Source organism: Thermobia domestica, chromosome 5, assembly GCF_964235325.1.
Source record: "Thermobia domestica chromosome 5, izTheDome1.hap1.1, whole genome shotgun sequence".
Lineage (NCBI taxonomy): Eukaryota > Metazoa > Arthropoda > Insecta > Zygentoma > Lepismatidae > Thermobia > Thermobia domestica.
In genome coordinates, this window is record NC_137458.1 from 222,978,875 (window position 1) to 223,005,905 (window position 27,031).

General features: G+C 34.0%; 1 protein-coding gene across 1 annotated transcript in view; it reads right to left on the reverse strand.

Moving 5' to 3' along the window:
* Window positions 1-639: 639 nt before the first annotated feature.
* LOC145685405 (uncharacterized) overlaps window positions 640-27,031 on the reverse strand; it is a 135,402-nt gene continuing 109,010 nt past the window's right edge. The window contains exon 7 of the mRNA XM_081757799.1: window positions 640-827. Coding sequence (XP_081613925.1) covers window positions 640-827 — 188 coding nt within the window. The remainder of the gene's footprint in view (window positions 828-27,031) is intronic.

Below are 27,031 nucleotides of genomic sequence, written 5' to 3' on the forward strand. Positions count from 1 at the left end.
CAGACGAGACAGCAAAGAAACACGGGTGTCTAGTCGAGTTGTCTTCTGACCCGGAGTCCAATCATGTGGGACTCATCAACCCAAATTGTATTGTTTCCCGAGTTGACGGAGATGCTGCCAAATGGTTTCTCCCACTTCTACATATATGGCCACAGGTAGTCTCAATTTCTGTCTGAAGATCATTTTGAACATGTGTTGATCTTCCGGCACTTGCGTCTTCGAATGTTTCGTCACCGTTCTTAAACTTATTAAACCACTGTCCGGTTTGTCACGATACCCTCACTAGAGACCTGGCGTATCTATCGCTCCGCTGGAGGGGTGTTTGACCCCAGTTTGAACTCGTATGACGTACATGCATATATGACATTCTGTGGAGTCCAATATTCACTCTACCCTTATACACGTTCACAGTATAACTGAACTGCCACAACCAGGTAGTATGTTTCATATACCCGTAATAGCAACTACCTCTTGCCTTATATCCATTAACATTCAACTCCGGTGTAAAGGCGAATGGAACACAGACATCAACAATAAAGTAATAGAACTTTCTTGGTTACCTTTATAGAGGTACCGAGGTTTGCAGCCCCCTCTAACTAATCAAATTCCATAGCAAGATGAAGATGTAATAGGTTCACATCAAAATGTTGAAAAGGATGGCATCGAGTACTCCTCATAAGGAACATAGCTATCACCACGTGATGACACAACCCGGTATCTACTCGCTAGCAAGAGATCTTGCAAATTATGAGATAATGCATCTGAGTCTTCTGTATTAGAATCCAAGTCAGTTGGAACAAAAGCCTCCACCAACAACTCTGATGAAACTATGTAAGCAATAATAACAGGAATAACAAAGAATATCGAATTTCTACAGGCCCACATATTGTATAGCAGCACGTCCTCCGATTTCCAAACCACCTAGAAAGAACAATCGTCAGTGACATGGAAGTGTATGTGTTCTTTAGTTTAATTACAATAGCTTGCTTTACAAATTTTTCTCTTTCACTCTCTTTATTTTATTTTATTTTTAATTCTTTGCAGGAATTTTCTTTTCTTTTGAAAGAGATACTCATGCGCAGCAGACGGATGTCATCTCTACAATATCCCCGTATTTTAGTTTCTTCTGTGCTTTAGGTTACGTTGATAGGTTTGATTAGATTAGGATTTCCAGGTAAGTTATTAGCTAGGTAGTTTTAGATTAAATAATGTTAGGAGATAGCTTGCTAACATATATAATACAGATCAAAAGTTTTCGAACATAACGAACATTTGCAAGCATTTTGCTGAGATCCTGTTATTTGGGCACGAGAACTTTAGCGCCATGCATATCAGATGTTCTTCTGCTTATAGCATCAAATTTGACGACAATTGATATGTCAAATTATAAATCTTAAAATCGAAACCAAAAAAGACAATTTGATATAGATATTACATAGTATAAACAAAAATGTGAAAGGTGAGGCAAGATATTAGTTTTGTTGGGAAAGTGTAGACATAAAGGGTCAATCTACTGACAAAAAATTGAAGCAGAAAGTAGCTTCCAAATTGTGCGGTTCTTTATAGCTTGTTGATATGCTAACGTTTAAAATACCAAAAATGCCATACTTTGAAAAGTGTTTACGATGGATTCGTATGCTTCATTGTTGCTCGTTGAAATAGTAACGACGAGTATTCATATCCGCTTCCACAGGATACAATTGAGCAGAGAAGGATGTATATTGACCATCGCATATTGACCACCGTAAGAAATGCTATATGTATATTCAAGATCTTGTTTGCTTCTTATTATATAAACAAAATTTAAAATTCTCTCTAATTGGTAATTATTGATCATTAATATTTCTTGCCTTTATATACGGTAAGGTATATAAAATAGCCCTTTTTCTTCTATGATACATGTTTATTCCTTTTTTAGATAACATCGTATATATATATATATATATATATATATACATGATACAGACTAAAATTCAAATGGGCTAATGCCTATGTATTTTTACAAGTTTCATACATTGTAACAATATAAAATGAGAGTAACTTATTAAATCAATAAACAACTGAACATCATAAATTGAAATTTCAGAACACCCCAAACTAAAAAACAGTAAAGAAAATAATTCCAAATATGATCTTGTAATTGAGCACGAAATGGACCATTAAGAAAGTAATTGGCAAGTTTTGTAATGACTACAATAAATATAATAGAGATATAATTTAGTTTCGGTTAAGGTTCCCACCTTATGATTTGACTTATACGGTATATGGAACTGCTTTTTGTTCAAAAATGTGCATTAGAAATTAGAGGACAATATAGTTTGTTACATATGATTTATTATACTGTATTACATATTTGTGATACGCAGGTATTTACAATTTTCTCATATTGTTATATGCGTTACGTGCGCTATAAAAAGCAATATCTAAATAAAAGTAAATTCAAAATATTTGAACCCATTGTAGAAAGAATACTTAGTATGGTATACTTAAAATCTAAATCACAAAGGAAGGAAGACTAAATATCCGTCTGTGTATCTTAGTATTGTGAGATTCTGTCTACTACTGACTATAATAATGTATTACTAAATTTCCTAGCTTTTAACAGTTTTATATTATATTGTCATCATGCATGATCGTTTTCTATGTCCAATTTAGATATTGCTTGGCGACCATGTCCAGGGGGTATATTTCTCTTGTAGCCTCTTCAAGGTATTTACACATATTACTTTGAGGCAGATACGAGATGAATTAGAGACAAATTAACAGAACCGAAACAACCTTTCTAAGTCAATCCTTTCACGACAGTCTCAGTTTTTGTAACTTGAAATGTACGTTACAATACTTCAGAGACGTTTCAATCTTTATTTTCATACCAGCCGTTTCATAGAATAAGCTGAAATTAAAAGAATCTCTACTCTCTATAATAGGAACACGTCAATCCTAGTATGAACTGTAGCATGATCTCAATATGGATTACTAGAACAGAATGCAATCTATATATATTAAAGTCTAATTAATCACATAGAAATATCAATTTCCTGAAATGCAATTTTTCAACTTATTCAAAGATAGTTCTTATAACAGGTAATCATTAAATAATAGAAACACATCAATTTTCTGAAATGCAATTTTTCAACTTATTCAAAGATAGTTCTTATAACAGGTAATCATTAAATAATAGAAACACTACTTTTTCTTGACACAAAAAACAAACACCTAGTATAAATGAACCTATTAACTTTCAAACTTATAGTGACAATTATTTTTTCTTTGAAACTAAATGTTTTCATTTGTCATACAAGCAGAAAATATAAAAGTTGTATGTTCTTCATGTAAGTAATCCAGTTGGATAAGTAAGTAAAGTACATATACGAAAAGTATTTATGTGTATATATGAAATTTTCCGAGATAGGTCTAAGGCTTACAAATTCTAATATATACTTAGGTCTAAGACTCAGTTTTCACTCTCTAAAAAAATGAAAAACAAAATCATTTTAAATAAAGCTAGTGTGCTTCTAACGAGGCAACCTCTAGCATATTGTACGTTGCAACATGGTTTCTCCTTCTGCCCTTAGTGATCATAATTTATTACGGTCAATACACTTTTAAAGATACTTGAACTATCACCTATGGAATTCTCTCACTGACTCTCTGAAATAATTTACTTTATTGGCAGTTTGTAGTTTATTTCTTTTAGGCTTTCTACACTTATTTCAAAAGTGCAAACATTTCATTACTGCCAAAATATTATTGTTTGTAATGATATAGCTAAAACTTCCGAACAGACTTTGACACTATTTTTGCTTCATAGGGCTTTTTATCACTCTCTTCTTGTATCAACCCTTAAAATCATTTTCTTTTTGCAACCTACGTTTGTACTTTGGAGGCCTGACAAACCCATGTTCATTTTCGATATAAAGGGATTGTGTGAGATTAAAATATAACACAAACACTTGAAACATGGGTGCATGTGTTTATTAAGAGTAAATTAAGCATTACATACACCTACGCACCCACCCTCTCTCTCTTTATCTCTCTCTCTCTCACACACACACACACGCACACACATATGTTACAGTTTCCCGTAAGCTACAAGATAATGCTCTCCTCAACATTAACGGTAGTATCAGTCCCTATACAGGTTGCTTGATAAACATCCTTCTGTTATATAGTAACTTCGAGTTCCATTGTGGATTATAATTCATGGAAACAATAAAATAATTTACTACAGTAACATCCAACATATTCATTAAAAACGCTAGAGGCCAGTGACGTACGCAGGGGAGGTCCTGAGGGTCCGAACCCCCCGAAACTTCTACTTTTGTGTAAATTTAGCCTCATTTTAGGGACAAGTTTAAGAATTTTAATATAAAATACCCCCATATTGAGTTTGGACCCCTCCTGAAATAAATTCATGTGTACGATACTGCCAGAGGCCATCTTCTTGTTTGTCTCTTGCAGGAATATTCTTGAACCAATTCGTCCATCAATTCTTCACTTCCTATATTGTTATTATAATAGTTTCTTCTTTGCATTACTGTCATAAATGTTTGCGTCTTTATACATGGTGCTATTGAGGACAACACTCTCTTTCTTTCGGGAACGTAGCCTTGTAGAAATGGTAACCATGTCAGATAAAACAAATTTGGATGAATAAATGGCTCATTGTTTCGATGGTACTATTATTGGAAGTATGTCCCTGCTATTTATGTATCATCGTTCGAACTAACGGTAAGTTCTTCATAAGCAAAACTCCTGCTAAGGTAACACTTGAATCACTGATTTCAGAAACGTCATAAGTCAGCCATATCCCGAAAATGAGTTTACATGAAGCATTGACACTTTGAGGGCAGATACACCGTTGGGTTGTGATATTTCACAAGCAACACTAGTACTTCATGCAATATTGATCTATAATAAGAGTCTCTGAGCTGAGGAACGTCACAAATCATTAACGTACGTCATTTTTTATATTATTGACTTACGAGGTTTCTCAAATCAGCGAATCACTTGTAAAATTATCATCTATGGCTATGTTGCGTCCTTGTTATCTGATTGCCTGAGACATGACACAAGACGTTTCACAACATCATACGAAAGACTCTTTTGCACTGTCTCTCCAAGCTTCCTACAACAGTAGAAATACCCATTAAAAGAATAACCAGAATGACCATCATATAGCCAAAATATTTTCAGTCCATATTTAGATGGTTTCCTTGGCATATATTGGATAAATGAACGCCTACCTTTGAATGGGATCTCTTATTTATCGATCGTATGTGATATATCAAGAAAAGCAACAGATTTGCGTTTCCTAACGAAACAAATGAAATGAAATAAAATCTTTAAGTTTTACGGCCCATGGTAATGCCGGTTAGGCTAAAGGAGGCAGTGATGATGAGTAATAAATGAAATGGTGGAATGAAGAAAGTGGGAGGAAATGGGAATCATGCTATAGTTGCTGATGGATTCTAATTTTTCTCTCATTTTCACTAATTTAATATTCTTATATGTAAAGGGGTTGCCTTTTCCCATTAACATGTCCAAACATAATCAAAACTATAACATACAAAATAGAATATTCGTTGAAGAAAAATGAAGTTTTCCTGGTAACGTGATTTTAGTAATCGTTCTCGCGCTATCAGCCGGGCAAAGATATTAATATCCAATCTTTCAAATGCAGACATTGATTTCATCCTCAGGGATTGCGATAGCTTTCTCCAAACAATGATTCTACTAAATCCTTTAATACATAAGCTTTGGTGGCTATTGAAAAACAGTAACTTTCTAAAGTTATATATTATGGTGGGTCTAAAAAAAAAAAGATTTCTTTCAAATCGAATTATAATAGTGCGGAAAAGTTGGACCATCTATCGAAATGTGTAAGTGTACTTTTTTTAAATCGCGTAATATCTTCAGTTCGCGCATCCAGGTTAAAGTTTTACCAAATTGTCAAAAATCGTACTTTTTTTGGAACACTCTGTATAGAAGACAAGTTGCTTCTGACAGTTGTAATAGAGCGCTAATTCTCAAGTAGGCATGTAACAATACACAGAAAAAAAAAAGAAAATCAACATTAGATAATATCTTCAGTTCTTGCTCTAAGGTCAAAATCTCGTGAAATTGTGAAAATCGTACTTTTTGGAACACCCTGTATAAGATAGTTTATGTTGTTATAGTTTTAATATTCACAATTTTTCCCAATCCACATATTCATCCCTTCAGTTATACTGTTTTTAAGTAAATAATAACGGACAATAATTTTAGAAGGTTAACAAAATCTGTAATTAATGTATATTGGTACAAATAATACACCAAGCTTTTTAATATATGTTTTTTTTTTTCAATTACAAAACATAATATTACAAAACAATATTACAAAACATAATATTTTTTAAAAAAGACAGAGATTCTTGTGAATCGTAGACTTTTGTTTTTAATTTAATTTAGTTTCCCAGCAGCATGTATGTTTTCTTAATATAGCAACTAGTCAATCGTTTGTTATGATGTTTCTGTCTTCACCTCACAATGGGAAGCAAAACATATTTTTTTCACGATTTGAGGCTCAAATATTACGTAAAGTCAGTGTTCTAGTAAAAATAACTTAGTGTTGCTAAAGTTGACACTTGACACTGTTTGAAATATTGCTCTTCGCTTACTATTAATTTTGTATGTTTTACGAAGTGGCATTTGGGGAAGGGATGGCTTCTTTGATGTTGTGACCCTTTGAGGGAGTGGCCCTTCGAAGAAGTGAACTTTGACAAAATAGTCGCCTCTCAGACGATGTGATCGCGTAACTATTTTAAGAAGTCAGAAGTTCAGTAAGATCCAGTTCCTATCTTTTGATAGTGTCAATTTTTCTTTTGTGTAATTCATCGTTTTATTTTACGATCTGTCCGCTTTGAGCATTTGACGAAATGACAGGATTACAAGTGTAATGTTCCTTTCTCAGCATGGTTTAATCATGTACTTACTTCAACACGCGGCATGACCAGTATAAGTTACTTTTTCCGGTTTCTAGTTTTGGCCTATCAAAGCTTACAAAGTAAATAATATTCCAGTTCTTCCTTTTCCTTTTATTTATCCTTCTTTCTATCTGTACACTCAAATATGTGCATGTAATTGTCTCAATTAAAACAGAAAGCCCCCAACACACAAAATTCTTCTCAATATACTGTTTTTGTTTCATAACCGAGTAAAGGATAGACATTTAAACAGATGATTGACGCTTTGCTCTCTGTCAGATCGTTGACATTTCCAAGTGATATCCTTTAGTCTAGATCTTCTGTTCCTGTTCCTGTTTCTAATTTCATACTCGCACAGAAAAAGCTTTAAATAAAACTAGTGAATATATTGCGCGTTTGAACATTCTATACGCGACGTATATCTGAAAACCAAGGGGAAAAGTTGAAGAGGCTATCTGTTTATTCTGATGATCTTTTCTCTTCCTACCATTTATAATACTCATAATTGGAAATGTGAAGATTGCAACGGTATCTTTCGTAAAATACTCTCCTCGTATATTATCTAGAACCTATAAATACAAGCTCATTTTAACTATACACTCCAAATTACTAACAAATAATTTTGATAAAAGAGCATAACAGTAGTAACCCTAGCATTTACCTGAAAAATATTGTGAAAGCTTTAAGAGGAATACGGAAATGTAATGTCTCATAACTGCAACTTCTTAACAGGCCCATCCTTTTCACTTCAGACATTTTGTTGGAATGGCGGTGCACTTTCTATTTCATGGCATGGCAGTTCTGATTGATATTATCTTTACTCAAGTCATCAAGTGTGTTGGGTACAGCGATGAATACCTTAAACATTTAATGACAATAATATCCCCCTACTTTTATATTCTATGAGTTGACATGTGCTCGTCATAAAATATCAAATAGAATTTAAAATCGTTTATCAATAACTAGGAACAATACATTACATTTTAAACTTGTCATACTTAATCCTTTTCTCACTGAATTATATTTTCTTGTTATAATTTGATATGGTAGTAAATTGTAGTAAATTGAGGAAACAGTATACTGTATAAAATAAATTTTGTTTCTATTGTTGCTCAACAATGACGAAAGGAAACTTGACTAAGGAGTCCCGTAAGGCTGGTAGGTTTCGCCGTTATAACGCACACACATAAAGTATTAGGAAAGAACATGGGACTTAGAAGTCCCAACAGTAGGAAAAGCTTTAAGAAAATGTTTAACAACATTAATTTCTCTATTATATTGAGTTTCTATTAATTTTAAATATGATACACACATTCTATTATTTCATTAAAATAGAAAGTAAGCAATCAAAGAAAATTGGTTTCTGTCCAGGAAAAAAATGTGTATATTTGTACTTCAAAATACTACTGTTTACACTATGTTAACTCACAGAATTTACAATACATTCATATTTTCTGGATATAATACATATTACTTCCAGACTCGAGAGAAGGTGTTTACAAATTCTTTTTGTATTTGTGTACGAAATCTTCATTACAGAGAACAACATATGCTTGCTAGGAATATAGAGACTAGATTTGAATACAAAAATACCATACAGTAATCCATCTCTACTCCACTATGTTCTTTTATCCAGTTTCTTTATTGGGAACTATGTCAATCCTCCCAACAATTGTTTAGAACATTTCTTTGAAAGTATGATTCCCAATACGAGTATATACTTAACCTAACTGAATGTTTTGCTTATATTTTAGTTATCCTAGATATTTCTTTAACATTTCCTTACATAGAATCATTTTTACTCTTTTCAATTACTAATCACGAAACTTTAATCAAAGATGTAAGGATAAGTGTAACAACTTTAGGAAAATTGTATATAGAAATTTAACCCGCAGGAGTGAACGTGATAATAATCAAAATAATCTAAATCCAACAAAAATCTCTTCGATGTAAGCGAATAGCACAACTAAAAGTTTAAATGAATATTGCTTATAGTAAGTTTACAAATTAATGCAGAAGATGCCTATGAATCTCTTGTAACGAGCATGGATTCTTTAATCTATGGTTAAAGATACCCCTACGTTGGAATATACTGCTCGATCGAACAGTTCTTCCGAACTGCCACGAACCACTCCAGTTGGGGGTCGATCGTTCGGCATTTGAAACCTACGATCGAGCACAGGACAAAGATAAGCCTAGCATGCGACTTCTTTACTTGGAAACCAACCTTGCTATGACCAGTTCCTCATAGTATGATTTGTAGTCTTGAAGACAAAAGGAGCCATAACTAGGGGTCGGAGGAGCAGAGCAGATGAGCGCCAAACGGAATCGATTGGAGTGGTGCAACAAATAATTGGTGGGAGTTTTCAGAAGTGGATGTCCGTTGATGTTTTCCTCAATTTAGGATTGAACAGCACTAGTGCCAAGCTGCTCTTGTGTGCTTCCACTATATCTGTTAACCGGTGTCCAAAAGTATTAAAACATAAATAATAAAAAATAATTAAAGCACGAAAGCAAAAAATTCAACACATTTAATCGTTCTTTTTTATTTTTTGTAAAACGACACATGTCAGAAAAAACAAGTTTCGGGAAAAATGAAAAAAACTATAGAACAGAATATAGTTTCTCCAAACCCCTGTATTTATTTATAATGTACCAAGTGTAGGCAACAGCTTGATAGGTGCAGATATCTCACAAATGGGTATCTATGTGTAACAAACAAAATTTTATCGTTAATTTCGTGTCTGACAAAACTTGACATGTGTCCTTTTACAAAAAACGATTCATTTGTTTCCTCTTCTGAACTGTTGGAACTTCTTGTTGGTTTTCGACAAAATGTTTTCTTTTAGTTACAAGTATTCGTTTTTGGAGGAAATACAATTCCTGTTGTACCCATACCCCTTTACCACGTCGGGCTCACGCTGATCTTACAATTAGAGTGTGATTATGGGACAGACAGGAGAGAAGCGTACGTTCTCCTCGAAAGAGCACCGGTGTGAAGTTCCGGAGTTCAACACATTTTTCACTTCATAAATGAAAATTTAATAAAAGTTTTTATGGGTCCTAAAACAACGAATTCGGGTCAGGCCCAAAGCCCAAACCAAACGAAAATGATACATACTCTCAAGTTTCAAATAGTGTGGAAAAAACAAATATCGCGATACTTGTTGTCAGTTGTCTTGTAATTAAGGCTAAAGATGCTGATAGCAAATTGTCCGAGTACTGTTAAGGATTTCTCCCCTTTCCTCATTAATAATGTTAATATTTATAACGCAAGACGGGCTGAAGATATCAAGAAATTACGAAATGGCATTATATTGGTGGAAATGGTCGACGAGATGGAAAAAGCGAAGCTACCCAGATTAACTACCATTATACCAATCAATGTATTGGTGGGATCCAATCCCTTTCTGAATGCCTCTTGCGCTATGATATCATGTTGGAAATTACTGAATGCATCAGTGAAGAGATTAAATCTAAAATGGATGATCAACATGTTGTACGTGTAACTCGAACCAAAAGTAAGAAGTTAGCGAAATTAGTTTCTAATAAATCACTAATTCTTACTTTCAGTTTGCCTACACAACAAAACTATGTGAAGGCTGATGGTTTTTATATACTTAATGTCAACTCCTATATTCCAAGTCTCTGTACTGTTTCAAATATCAACACTTGGCGCACACTAGCACGTCGTGTACTGAGGGTGCTACTCCTTGTGTGAATTATGGCCAGGATAATCATGGTAACGAATCTTGTACAGCAATCAAGTCCGTTTGTGTTAACTGGAAGGGCAAGCATTCTCCTTGGTCTCGAAACTGTTCAACCTTTCCTAGTGAGAAACGTATCGGAGAGATCTCTGCTGCTGATGGTGAGCTTCATTAAACGAAAGCCTCACTTTGTCTCTATGTGTGCAACTTGCTACTGTTACAGCTACTTCTAAGTATATGGCTAACCAGATTGATCTTGTTCCCTTTTCGACCATAGTCGCATCGACCAGTAATCACACAAAACCCCACGTGTTTCTCTTACTGGGGCTCTTCAGACAACACTAACTCATCCCCCTAACAGTAAGGATTTGTTGCTCACCAGCCTAAAGGTTACCGAGAATGGGCGCAAAAATAGAGATTTTCCCTTATAAATACCAAAATTTACACATGCTCGCAAGCCTCTTGCAATTTCTTTAAAATCTGACATGGTGGAATATGAGCTAATGGAAAATGAGTGAAAGGTACTTGTCCCACTTGGAAAAGTTCGCGTCAAACGTTAATTTCCGTAATTATGGCACTTCTTTAGTATAACATTGGTGGCTTTTGTAGTCAACTTAAGGAATTGAGAAATGTCTCTCAGACCACTCACCGGTCCTTATTTGTTTGCAGGAAACTCATTCCAGACCTAATCAGTATTTTATTATTCCTAGTTATACTGCTTATAGATGTGATAATCCTAGTGCTGCTCACACTGCTGAAGCCGGACCACAAGTGTTTACGATTCTCTTCTTTGTCGACTGATTCGCATACTTTACCTACTACAAGCTATTTTGGTTGGAGTTTTCTTCCCTCGCACGCATCCTGTTTGTTCGTTTTACATTTCTCAATCTGAAATCTTTACGTATACCTATCTACTTCAACTCTTTCATCAGCTAACCTCCAGTCTTGCTTCTTGGATACCTTAATTCCTATCACCGTTTCTGGGTCTCTGTCTGCAATGACTTTCGTGGACTATAGGTAGTGGACTTCCTTGAAGAGAGTGCTTTGCTGATTTTCAAATATAGAAAGCCAATTCGTTTCTCCACTCCTATAGTACGTATTCGTGTATCCATATGCAGTACTCGTCTGTCGACCTCACTGAAGAGGAGGGCGCATCGTGAGTAACTACTTTCCGTTATTCGTCAAAGTTTCCCTGTGTTAATAAGTTTCCACTCCGAAGCTTCAATCTGGAGCTTGCTGACTGGCCTAACTTACGTGCGCTCAGTAAATTCTATTGCCGTCATGGTCTCCCTATAGCTGCTGTAACAGAAACACTCGAGCAGACTCTTCTCAATACTGTTAGAGATTCCATTCTAGAAGGCGGTGGTCTGCCGAAATGTGTCTGGTTATCCTTGCTCGTCGGCGGACTCTATATACCTTTATCCGTCATCCAATTTAAGAACATTTTTAGCAATTTCTTGTTTTATGAGCTTGGGATCAACACCTTGTAAAATTTTCTCAGTGTCAAACCTGAAAAATTGTTTCGTTCCTTACTTGCTAACGAAAACCTTTGGGACATCATTTTGCGTTTATCTCTGAGTCTTCACACTCCCCTGGGCTTGTTTTTGGGCAAGGTTAGATCGGAACGCGTTATGCTTTCGCACTGTGAACAGCAAACATTACAATGCCCATTTCACGTTTATTCTGTTTGATTTTGCTGTTCGCGAATCATCCAATACCTCCCGAACTTAACCGTGTCTCCTATGAAACATTGCACAACTCTCCCGCGATATAAAGCTTACATTACTACAATTCTATAATCCGGGTTGATTTCCCATTTTGTTGGCATGAGGCTATGGCTTTTGATATCTTAGAATTAGTACCGTGAGCTACAGAGATATTACTCTCACAAACGTGTTCAGTAAGCTGGGTGAAAGCATAATAAACACACTCCTGCTATGCTATTTGGAATCTAATTCGCTCTTGAACAACTATCAGAGTGGATTTTGATCTTTTAGAAGCACTTCTGATAACCTCGTTCATCTGTAGTGATACATTCATGAAGCCTTTCTTAACTAAGAATACCTTGTGGCTACTCTTATCGAGGTGGAGAATAGTATGCCAAAACTTTGTGTCACTGTATATTGAAACAATTAAATGACTGGGGTGTTCGTTTAAGTATGACTCACTCCATTGTGAATTTCCCTTACAGTGTGTGTTGAATATAATCTTTCAGAACATTGTGTCCAAAAACTGGTGTTCCGCATGCTAGTTTACTTACAAGGGTTGGTTACAGAATGGCTCCACTGATATCCGAAAGAGACGACTGTGTTTCCATTTGATATGTTATAACCAGACGATCCCAAAATATACGTGTCACTGGGCGGGATGTCCTGGGTTAGAACGTATTTATTATTTTAAAAACTATTAGATCGCAGAATAGTTTGAACCGGATCAATTGTTCGGAAAGGATTATGTAAATGAAAAACTCGACGAACACGTATCCCATCATTTTAAGGGTATACTTTCTGGGGTAAGAATTTTGCCCCAGGGTCCCCTGTAGGGTCCCAAACAGGGTACAACTCAAAAGTTTCAAATTGCAAGGGAGTTATTTAGTACTTCATTTGAAAGCTATTGTGAAACGAAAGTAGGTGAAACAAGTGTCGAGTCTCTACGACAACCCAATGCTAAATGTTGGCAGTTAAAAATGTAAACAAAATCTTAATTGAAAAGCCCATAGTCGCTTCATCAAATAAAAAAAAATGGTGAAACAAATGTGAAAACAGGAAAGGAACTCTGGTATTAGTTTCAAAATATCACGATTTTAAGTAGAAACATCTTGTCCCAGGGCCTCTACAGACTCCCAGGTAGGGTTGAACTAAAACATTCCAAAGTCAAGGGAATTAAGTAACACATCATTTGAAAGCTGTTGTGAAATGAAATATGGTATGTTCAAAATGACGAACTAATTTATCTATGGTACAAACAGCTAGAAACTGAAAGTAAGAATAAGAAAGAAATAAGAAATAATCGAAATGGTAAATAAATGAAAAACTATAACAGTCTCCGTTCGGCGGTTAGAGCTGCCACCTGATGGCCATAACTTTTGTACTTCGCACAGGATACTCGTAGATCTCTTTATTTAAATGGGTTGAATAAATGAAGATGCTGCATTATTGTCAGTATTTATATACAACATCATTTTCACTACGACAGCCATATTATATTACAGATGATACGTCTTTGACTTTTTGTGGATATCTATATTGACAATAAACGTAAATACCACTGCAGCTCGGTTCTCCAACTCCAGTGTTTTGATCAAGACATGCATGTGATACATAGTGCGGCATTTTGAACTCAACATGTACCGCTTTTGAACATTTCGTATCTTATCGTCACCTATCCTTACCGATCAATATTCATGCAAAACTCTCTTCAATAATTTGGAGTGACTATACATTCGACATAGGTTTTAAACAGTTACCTTAGACTCAAGGTAGCCATGGACTTTTCAATTAGGTTGGGTTTATATTTTGACCCGCTGTCAAATTTGCACAGGGTTATCGTAGAGTCGAGACTTGTTCTATATTCTTTAATTTAACAACAGCTTTCAAACGATGTGCTACTTAACCACCTTGCTATTTGAAAACTTGCTATATGTGCTCGGAGTGTGTGGTGGTCATAGGACAAGATGTTTTTACTCTTAACCTTGGTGCTTTGAAAATAATACAGCACGTGCTTTTCTGTTTTCACATTTGCCTCACTATTTCAGGTTTATATAGGTGGCCACCAAAACTTCTATTAAATAATTATTCATACATGGGTAACTATCGTTAATATATATATGCATTACCGCTCAAAATTCTCGAATACCCAGGAATTTAGTAAGCCTCTACCGTGTTCATATTATTTTGGCACAAAAACTTTACCAACCTGCAGCAGGGGTACTCCTGCCTATAGCACCAAATTTAATGACAGTTGAGTCAAGATCCGAGAGGCTCTGCAGATGATATGCCAAGTCATAAAAATTAAAATTGAAACCATAAAAGCCAATTCGATAAAGGCTAGATATTGCATAATATAAACAAAAGTGTTGAATGTCAGGCTACATATTAGTCTTGTTTGGAAAGTGCAGACATTGAGGGTCAATGTAGTGACAAAAATTTGAAAGAGAAAGTAGATTCCTAAATTATATACTTCTTTATAATTTGTTGATATGTGAACGCTTAAAACGCCAAATAACCATATCTGTAAAAGTCTTTACGATGGTTTCGTATGGTACATTGTTTCTAGTTGAAGTAGTAACAACATGCATGACATATACGCTTCCACTGACCGACAATTGAGTACAGAAGGATGTATATTGATCCTCATAAAGATTTTTCTAAGAATGGCTTCTTTAGCTTTTCTAAAGACAGCATATCTATAAGTTATAGATGACTGCAAAATTTGAAAAAATAATTTCTCTGAAATTTTTCTCACTGAATTGACTCTCTTTGTCTACATTTCCAAACAAAACTAATATCTTGCCTCACCTTCCACACTTTTGTTTATAATATGTTATACGTATTTCAAATTATCTATTTTTGGTATCAGTTTTAAGAATTATAAATTGGCATATCATCTGCAGTACTTTCAGATTTCAATTGAACTGTATTTCAGTTTTCAGTTATTTCTTTGCCCTTGTTTAATTCTGTAATTATGGATTTTTCAGTCTTTTGTTATCTTTTGGAACCCCAGTATTTGTCGGTGATCAAACATCGGAAAATAATATATAAATGTCAATACCAAAAAGACCATTCATATTTTACTAAATTTTATAGCGCATAATGCTTTATTAAGAAGGTAATTTTATTAGTTATCTGTCATAGCAATACATGAATACAGTGTATACACGTAATAATCCGAAAATCAATACAAAAATATAATATATTAATAACTACAATTGTGAAGAATACAAACTATAAATTATCTAGTAATTATTATAACCTGTAACTAATAAATTTTAAGCAGTTTATAAATATTGGAACTTCTTTATTTGGGAACAAACACAAAATATTTATACTTGATATTTTCATGATTTTTTTAATAAATAATTGTTGTAGCACTTGCTGTAACTATAGGTTAAAAGCGTTCTTAATTTGAGGAAATATTGGTTTACATTTAACGTCTCAAAAATTAACTCAGCAACCGTAATGGAATTCAACAAATACTAATGTCTCAATTTATTGTTTGTCCAAATGATACTATTTGTCCAAATTGTACTTACTAAAAGTATCTTAATGTTATTAAGACAGTTTTATCTTTCGTCCTAATGATAACCCCAAAGCAAGCTTATGTTTACTATCATAACCATAGATTTTGAAATAATTAGATCCAATCAATTCAGTTTAAACTGTAATAAATCGTCAGCACATACTAAACACAAACAAACTATTTGCTGAGCAAAACAATATGTTCACATAAAAAATTATTACATACGTGTTACAGTTTCGCTAACTAACCTTTTGGCTTCATCAGACACTATCTGATGAAGCATTTAGCTTCATCAGACTGATTAAGATAGTGTCTGATGAAGCCAAAAGGTTAGTTGGCGAAACTGTAACACGTATGTAATAATTTTTTATGTGAATATATTGTTTTGCTCAGCAAATAGTTTGTTTGTGATTAAGTATATACCAAGCAAAGCTTCTACTTATGGAAAGCATATACTAGTGTAAATACTCAAGTAATAATGGTTATATTCAAATTTGATACTAAACGTTTGTTCTATTTTTAAACAATTAGATAAGAACAATATAATTTTTAATTACAGTTATATTGTCACAATAGTTTTAAACAGACAAATTAAAAGTAAAGTTACATAATATGAATGCGTCAGGGAGCAATGTATCGCAAACAGCAACGTCAATTACAGTGGCTATATATTAGTATAAATTAGTATTATACCCACGTTTACAGTCTTTCTTTTACAATTTGAAAGCACCAAAAGTAATATTATTTATTTTTATAATATTATATTCTTCATATATACTTAATAGTTTCAAGCAAATTAATTTGAGTAATATATTGCGAAGGAAATTCAAGTTTCTTGAAATTTTGTGTTGTGACAACCTTTCAAACATTGTTTCTAATGTTAAGTCATAAAGCAACTGAGTGGTCCCCAATAATATCATACTGGTCATCTTATAAATTGAATACAAACTTATAAATTGAATCTCTCTATTTTCAAAAGATTTTTGTATCATTTAAATATAGTCGTCAAAATAAAATTTCAGTGACCATTACAATATATATATTATGCCGTTATAGATTTTAAAATGAAAATACTTATACTCCTACATCGATAAACCTTTTTAAAACAAAACATTAGAATTACAAAGAGAACGATAAAAGGAATATTTTGACTTCAAGAGCAATAAAACATAATGATAATTGTGAAAACAGAGAAATTACGAAGCAATGGTCGTAATATTACAATGATAAGTATATTCCCTTATATCAATCTTAATTTCGGCATACATTTTAAATGTTCATATACAAGTAGATTTATCAAATAATTATTTTTTCCCTACTGTTTCATATGCATACCATAAATGTCGCCACCTGGACAATCCAATTTATTTTTACCTAAATATCTGGTTTTATAATACATGTACAAAAATAGTCATCCATCGAAAAATAATATAAACCTCTGAAAAATATAAATAATTAATATAAGTTTACTGTCAATATGTTAAGAAATGGTTTCAGCAAGAAATGTCTTACTATATTAAGATAATATGCAATAACTATGGACATTAGCTACCCCCTAAGAATTTTATATTGATTCTTATACGTAGTTCCTCAGTGTACAGAGGTCCGGAAGTGGGCGTACCCTCCTTTAGTTTTAACAATATAATGTTAGTTATGGTAGAATGTCTGTACTTAATTACCTTGAAGTCTTAAGAGTCATAAACATCGGTATGATCACCATCCATGCCATGACAGCTGAATTCTGCGTCAAGTTCGCAATTACCTGAATCAGACGTTTCCTGGCCGCTGGATTGGAAGAGGTTGTACATCTCCGAGAACTTGGGGCAAAATTCAACTGTGGTACGACATGGATGATGATCATACCGATGTTTATGACTCTTAAGGCTTCAAGGTAACTGTGTACAAACATTCTACACCAACTAACACTATAGGTTGAAACTAAAGGGGAATACGCCCACTTTCGGAGCACCCTGTATGCTTTAAAATTAAGATAACTTGCTTTTTAATCTACTATCTATACAATATCAGAACAATTCAAAATTTCTACAGCATAAAAGTAACTAAATTAAAATGAAAATAACTCTCAAGTTTGAGCACTTCAGAAACCGAAAATCCTAGGAATCCTTACACGTTTTAGCACCAGCTTTCTTTAAATGTTCATTTATCCAATCGATATAATTTGGAACTCTGGTGTAAACTCCTGGATATTCAGCAGAAGCACATTTGCCTTTAGTGAAAGAAACAATTCCTGTAAAAAGAAGCATGAGATTGTTCACTAAGGCAGTAAGTTATATAAGTTTAATTATATTCCGGGAGTCCAAAGAAGTATATTTCGTCACACATTACAAAATTAAAGCGAAAATTTAAACTATAGGGGCAAAATATCAAAACTTGAAGTAGTAGGAAGTTTTCAAGACTTCCAGTTTAAATAGTGAGATGTCTCTGAAAATGGAATATTAAATATAGACGCTGAAGTGACGACAGATAGGAGGTTTTCCTCATATACTATCATTTTGTTCTATGGTGATCAATGCTGAAACAGGAATGGCTGATTGCGACTACTTCATGTTTGAATATATAATTAAGAGAAGGAACGGAACTTACTGTAGAGACACTGAATTGACTTCAGTTGCTTGTCGCTATTTCTTACTATTCTAGCACCATAGAGCAATATTAAATTAGAGGCGGAAGTAAATTTCTTTATGGGATTCTAGTAGAGAGATGCAGATGAAGATGGCAGTTTAGCTGAGACGCTGACTCGAATATAAGAAACCGTTTCCCGATATGCCATACCGTTTTCGCTATGAAAACTTTCTACAGACAGACAGACATAGTCGTTTTATAAGACTTCCCATATTTATCCACAACATAGTTTGGAACTATGAAATAATGTGGTATAGCATATCACAAACGTTTTATATAAAATAAGGACCCTTGGGGTTCTACCTGGAGAATACATGTCGTCTAAAGCCTTTTCCTTTTATGACCTGCTAATTTGCGACAACACATAATCTTGGCGCTACAGATCTTCAGTATTTTCAGACCACAACATAGCAACACAGAATTTCGACAGGTCTATTTTGACACTAACTTTACATCATTCAGAGAATTTTGAAAACATGGAAAAAACTAGTAGCCTGACTGCACCAGACTTGGGCTATACGTGGATAGTTTAAAACTCCAAGCTAAGCTCTTAATTTCAATCAAATTGTTAAAATGTGTGTAGTAAGATTTCGTCAGGATAGTATAATATATTATTCTTCTTGACAAATTCTCCCGAGTACAATGTAATTAGCAAGTGTACTCGAACCAATTGTCGATAGTACACGATGGAATAAGTAGAGATGCAAAATAGCCGGCTTTTTTGAATCGATGTTTTTTTTTCACATAAAAAGCCGACTTTTTAGGGAAAAAAACGAGATTTTTGGAAATTTTGGCTTTTTTCATTTTCATGATTTTTCTATTTAAATAGCTTTCTTATAGTATATTCTATAGTTAGATAAGAATTCCATGACCTGAATTCCATATTTTGCTCTAAAATTCACCATCAAGATGGATGGAGCACGTGTTTTACGAATTAAAGCTAACATGAACAATGTAGTATTTGAGGGCAATTTTAGAGGCTATTTAACTTTATTTAACTTTTGAGTTATCGACATTCTTTTTCTTCTCGGGATCATTTCAGTTTGTCCTCCGTGTTTCATTTCTAAGAGCTTAGTACTCTAGCTTCTAGCGCAAAAGTTAAACTTACGTTTCTCTATATATCCGTCAAAGCGTACTTCCACATTTCTGTTATACTGTAGCTGTGCAACGATTTAGCAATAATTTTCCGGATACAACCTTGAATACTAATTTATACAAATAATCAGTAGCGGATTTAGAAAAGTAATTTGGGAGGGGTTTCTCTGATTGTTTCGTTTTCTAAAATGTCCTAATTTTATTTGGGAGGAGCTTGAAGTTTATGAGTACAAGTGTAACTAATATTTCCTTTCGTTTATATATTATCAATAATCTTCCGGATACAACCTTGAAGATCATTTTATACTGAGAATCAGTGGCGGATTTAGAAAAGTATTTTGGGAGTTTTTTTTACTAATGTTTAGTTTTTCTAAATATTCGTAATTTTTATTTGACGGGAGCTTAAAGTTTATGAGTAAAGGCATGACTAGTAGATATTTCGTTTGTTTTAGACATTCCGTAATTTTGGAGAACAGGCTTCAGTCCGAAAGACCGCCCCCCTAACCTTCGCAAAACCGTCACTGCTCGTAATTAGTAATAACGATTTAAAAACAATAAAGAATGAAGTCGGCCAACTCACAGTACACGCACTATTTCTACTTCACAGATGGAATGAAGAAAAGCTTTGTCAGAATGGTCGAATGCTGAGTTGAATCACGGACTTCCCGATAGAAGCGCAAAAGCTCCACTCAGTCATGTTTGTTGTGCAGTTGTATTTATCTTAACAAATATATTCCATAGTCTTTTTTTGTGGTGGTGGGGTGCGGAGAGTTCCATAATGATATGAAGGGTATGAGCCAAGAACATGGTAACAAACAAATTTTCAATTGCTGAGTTATGCAGCACCAGATAGACAGCAACGCATTCCGCTTAGTTTAATTATTCATGTATAGTCTTATGTGAAAAATCAGCTTTCCGACTTTCAAAATGGATTGTGCAGCAGAAAATCTCTAATTTCTTAAAATAATAAAATTGTGGGTTACCATGTTCTTACCTCACACCCTTCATATGTTGAATCCTTCTTGTTAAAAATTCAGAAACCTTGAGGACTGAGTAAACCGTGATGGTGGCTATATAAAACTCTAGAATTTCAAGAATATACAAAACCAAAAGCTCTAGATGTGCAGCCTTTAAGTGTATCATATAAATCTAAGTATTTTGTTCTTATGTTTTATTTTAATTTTATTTTGTTCCAAAAAGAGGGTATGGAATATTTTGAAAAATACATAGAATTTTGCTAGTTGTTTGTGTATTTTTTAAAAGAAGTATTTACTTTTAGGGTTGGCTGGTTTACACCAGCTGTTTTTTTCTTTTTTTAAATAAACAACTGGTTTAAACCAAAAAATAAATAAAAAGAACGAAATATGCGAATTGTGTGAACTTCATGCTGACGTTTCCCAACATCAAACCATCTGCATTAGTTTTATTTCCTTTTCACCTTTTAATTAAGGTGTCCCATGTTCAATTCTCGGTCGAACCACAACCCTTCTTTCTTACGTAAACAAAGTAGCGGTTCGGATGTAAGCGAAAGTCTTCTCATTGATAACCTCGGTATTACGTAATGATGTTAAGCCTGAACATATGAAACGAAACCAAATTGTATATTTCTGAATGCCTGTTGTTTTATAAAGAAGCCAAGGTTGCTTAAATATATTGATAGAAATTGGCAAAATTTATCGATTGCCTACGTAGCTTCCAACATTAGCTTGGATTGGACTTTCAATGATATGTACGTACTAAATTTGTAATTTAAAACCTTAGTTTTAGTGTACTGATTATGAATTTGACCTTTAAATGTTACATGCAAAGCAATAACAGGCTTTTTCCCTTATTGTTTTACATTTAGAGTTATGACGAGATTTTCCCGATGGCTAGGACGGGAGTTTCCCAATTTAAGAAATTTACTGACCGGACTTCTTTAAGCTTATGTGACCTCTTCCAGCATAACACAGTTGTTGCCTAATAACACCAAGGCGAAACAAACTTATTTCTGTCAATATGTAATATAAATACTAAAGCAAAATATCTAAACCCAAAAAAACCTGGTTTAAACCAAAAAAGCCTAGTTTAAACTGCCCCCCCAAAACGGGTTCTTGGCATTTTCAAAAACAACCATGGTTCTTGCCAACCCTGCTTACTTTTGTATGTTAGAGGTTAAAAAAAAATCTTATTATATACATTGGTAAATCATTTGGAATTCATAATGTAAATATGTTGAGAAGTAAAACTGTGTGAAATATCTTTTCGAAATTCATGGTTTATTTTCGAGGTTTTATATTATTATCGGCATCAACCACTAATTAAATGACTTTTTTGTGTTATAGAGAGGCAAAACAAAATCTGGTTTATCAATTTAAAGCAGAATTTTGAAAAAAGACCAAAATTTCCGAACCAAAAAAGCGAAGCAGAAAAAAACCGAGTTTTTTTTCCAAAAAAGCCGGTTTTTTCCGAGCCCTTGCATCTCTAGGAATAAGTTCATCGTTCTACTCAGTGAACTCCGTGAATCACTGTGCAATTTCAATCTCAATAAATGTTCAGCATAACAATCCTGGGCTTCAGTGTGAACTTTGTCATAGGTTTTGTAGATTATCATCACTTCAACACAATCTTTATTGTACATTGTTGTAGTATGTTATCCACTTCCCATCATTATTATCTTCCGCTTTTGAAACTCTTTAAGTTAGTTAGGTTCCAGTAGGAATTCGATCGAGTAAATATTTCTGAGTCAGATTATGTGGCACAGAAATCCACGTACTCAACCAACTTTATTCAAATGATATATCACGTTCTGAGTATGAAGGTTTAGGTCATTGGTGATATTATGACCAATTATAAGCCAATTTCGTTCAACGTTTATTAGAATAATATTCCTTTTACTGTTATTGATCACCTACTGCGAGAAACATTTACATTCGAAATTTCCGAACCAAAAACGAAGAAGTTGTATTTTTTCAGTGTCATTTAATCACGTAACTTTCTTATAAAAATAATACATTTAGTTTCTGTTCCGCGCAGCATTTACCCTATAGAATGTATTGCAATATGATTGTAAAATATAGCATAGTTTTGCGGAAAGCTCACTCATCCTGACACTGCAATACCTTACGTCTAAATGTACTGTTCCAGTATTTTTGTCAATTTGTTAGCTTCAACTGTCAACTGTCAATGACATTAATCTTAACCACGGTGTCTCATATACCCTGACATTTTGGGACAATATTTTGATCTCATGTGGAAAGTGCTCACTGCTTTCTAGACTACGCAAGTATTGGTTTTTAGTATTATTGTGATGTTACTATAAAAGAAAGGAATTGATTTTTTTACTAGCTAACGAAAAAGGTTTGGCCATTTTTTGACATCCCACTTGTCATGTGCTCACACAAGAAATAAAATAAACCAGGTAGCTACGAAGGAATGGGGAGTTACTATGATCATCGACCTTCTGTAATACAGGTACATTGCTCACATACAACAATCGTAGTAAATCCAGTGTCAACGACGAATGCAGATATCGAAGCTTCTTCTGTTTTTTTTTTTACAACTTTGAAGTTGGCCTTTCAGCTGCCACAACAAGTTGTCGTATATGGCAGACATTTGGGCAGAATGCCGTAAATAAATACATCTCCGTCATTACTTCCAGAAACTCCGTTCGGGAGATGTGACCTGGTAAGATTAAAGTCGCAGTGTATGACTACCTGTGTTGGATGACGGAGTCCTGAAAGCAATATTGCATAATAACACTAGTCTAAAGTGTGATGGATTTAAAAACGTTCTATGTTTCCGTTGAAACAATCAGACTGCACCTGAATTGGATAGAAAAGTCAAACAAGTTAAGCAAGTGAGAATTCCACACATTGTCGGCAGTCAATAAGGAACAACGAGCGACATCCTATTTGTCTTTGCTCACTCAGCACCTGAACACACATATTTTGTATCATTTGCTCACTGCCAAAAAGGACCAAGTTCTTCATGATATTGCGAAACGTACAAGATTTTGGTTGTCACCACGTGACCCTGTTCCTCACACTTCAACAGCACCTCTGTACTCACGAAATATTATGATGTCTGTATGGTGGAATTGGCAACAAGTAGTGCATTATGAGCTTATTCCATCTGGTTAGACCATCACTGTTGACAACAACACAGCAGCTGAAAACAGTGCATCTAGAATTGCGACAGAAGTATCGGGCACTGGGGAATTGCAAGGGTGTGTTGTTCCTGCACGACAATGTCACGCATCATGCAGCAAACAGGTCCAGGAATACTCATTAGGAACTTGGGGGGGGGGACTATGAAACGCCAAAACCTCATCGGACATTGCGTCAAAGGATTATCATCTATTTCATTACCTCGTCAACAACCTTTAAGGGAGATCTTTTGAAAATCAGACAAACCACGGAAGGCATTCACGAACTTCTTTACGTTCACGATCACTAAATTTTATCACGAGAATACTGTGCAGTTATAGAAGCGTTGGGAAAAGTGATGGATTTTGACGCAGATTACTCTCAAGCCTAAAGGTACGTAGTGTTACCTGAATTGCACTTTGTTTTTCCTTTCTCAAGAACGGCAAGAACATTTTTGTTACCTTGTATTTTAGAGTTAATTAATTAATTAATTAATTAATTAATTTTAAATTAATTAAAACTAATAAACCTATTGTCTTCCAATCAACGAATACTAATATTATAGCATATTATCCATTACATAATATTAAGACTTTGTAATGAATTATTGAAAATTTAATGTTAATTTGAAGATTTTAAAATTAACTTGTAAATTAGGTTCTTAAATCTTACGCAGTTAATCTAACAGCTATCAAGGTATTGTGACATTTTTGCTTCTCTAGCATATGTGTAGTTTATTCGTTTTTAAGGTATAATTCCTATTTTCTATGTTTAAAATTCTTAAAATAATATTCAATGTCATTGTTACGGATGTTTTTTATATAAATGCCTGAGATGCAAGAAAGTTAAGCAATAATTGTCTTCAACAACCTATTATTTCAGGTCCAGGTTAATTTAAATATTACCGTCAAAATTCGTAGATGTATTTGCTAAATTTCGGCATATTAGATACACAACCTTAAGGTAAATAATTAGCAACATAAGTTTTTACAATTGCTGTTTGACTTAAGCTTAATATAAGATTTTAGCACCTAGAGTTTGCATGTAAGATATAACATAATCCGAATCACTACTGTGGCTTGTATCAGAAACAAATATTTCATGCGGGAATAGAACCCTTGGCTACAAATCTCACTTAGTAATAATTCAAGGATCACTGTTTTCTGTTGGGACTTTTATTTCTAATAAACGCAATGAGCGAATACTGTAAATCATTGTAGCATCCAGGTTTAGAAAATCGTAGCGCAAAACTTAGTGTTAAAATTAATTTAAAAAGTAAATGTAACGTTATATTTCCCTTAAAACTTTACTTCCGCAAAAAAGATATATAAGAAAAACTCAAATTTACCTAAGAGATAAAATTTCAGGTCAAATTTTTCACTTTTAAGCATCAATGGTCCTCCACTGTCTCCCTGAAAAGTACGACATACAGATCAGCAAAGAAAGGAACATATACTCCTAATAATAATAATAACAATAAGGCGAGAAAGAAGAAGGAGAGGATCAAATTGTCTGTCTAAAGTGTGCTGGCCTCCAGCTGTGCTTTTGCTAGCATTATATGGAACAGATTAGACACAGTGTGCATCTTTGAATGGGTAGGGGGCCATCATCTGTTTACTCTTTATATCACGTTAATTTCATTTAAGTCTGTTGTTGTGGGAAGTAGTATGATGGGCAATGTTGTTTGTTATTGACACTAGTCTAAGAAGGTGAAACACATGTATAGTGAACAACTCGAAATTATAGGAAAACTCCACATACTCAAAACACTTAAGCTTTGTCAAGGCTCAAAGAAAATTCGCCGAAGTAAAAGAAAAACGTGTACTTTAACAAGCGTTGCTAATTCAAAGTAATCTTTGTTCTCTTCTTTGACTGTCGTAGAATTGTTCCTTACGAGTTACAAACAACTAATATTTATACGTTCCCTGTTGTGTACATGACGATGTCCGTGGCAAATTACCAGTTATGTGCATCTCGAACAGCGGGAAAGAGCACGAAGATAATGTTCTCCATTAAAAGGATCGTGTGATTTCTTTTCTTTTTTCTATTTTTTTCTTTCTTTTTGTCACAACATAAATTTCGATGGATTATCAAGCTCCTCACTCCCTGAATATGGCTCTGTATGACTTTGAGCTTATCTTGTAAGTCAAAAAAACCTGAAAACATAGTGCTTTCACACTCAATAGTTAGTCAAGCTCTACGTGGGCGTGTCTTGCATTCAGATTGTATATAAGCTATCTAAATTGAATATTTCTCCCATACTGTGTCTGAAGAAGGCTATGATACATAGACACAGACACATACTCTTAAAATATATATAATGCTTTGGTCAGTTGGAGTTTTGTTAGCAATCTTGAATTTTCCAAAGCTGCAATGAATATTACACAATGCTGACTGACAGAGATACTATCTTGAATAGATATAAATATTTCCTTCACAATTTGCTTATCAAGGAGCAGAAAGTAACTATAGTGAAGAAAGTGTAATTTCACACTACACAACCGACGATTTCAAAGCCTAAACTAACAGAAATAGAAATCGCTATACAAAAATTAAAGAAATACAAATCTTTTGCTAATGAAATTGCGGGTGAGTAAATTTTAGCTGAAAAGGAAATATAAGGAAACTATGTGGAACATGACGGAATTGTTGAAAAAGTGGTAATAATTAATAACTGTGGAAAGTCTCAAGAAACGTAACACTGATTGCAATAATTATCGAGGCATTTTCTTCATCAAACATTCTATCAGCAAGATTGAGCTCACATGGAATGAAATTCTTGTGGATTATCAATGAGCATTTACTCAAAATGGATCACCTTTTGGTCAATTGTTTACTATTTGTCAAATACTCGAAGAGAAATGGAAACACACTACACCGGTACATGAATTATTTACTGATTTTGGAAGGGCCTACGACTTGGTTAGAAAGGAAGCATTGTACATTATTCTTACCAAATTTAGAATATTGTAAAAGCTAATTAGAATAATTAGCGCATGTTTAAATGAATATGTGAAAGTAACGTTCGAGTGGGAAACTACTTTCATACGAGTTTTCTCGTCAACAATGACTGGGAAAAAGGAGATGCATTGTTGTCATTATTATTCAACTTTGTTAAGTACCTACAAGGGAAACCAAAGACAGCAACCAAGTTCTAGACTTGAATAATATTTACTTGGTTATGACCAATGTGACGATGTAATAGGGAATAATAGGACAACAATACAAACAAACACAGAGATCTCATTAAACGCTT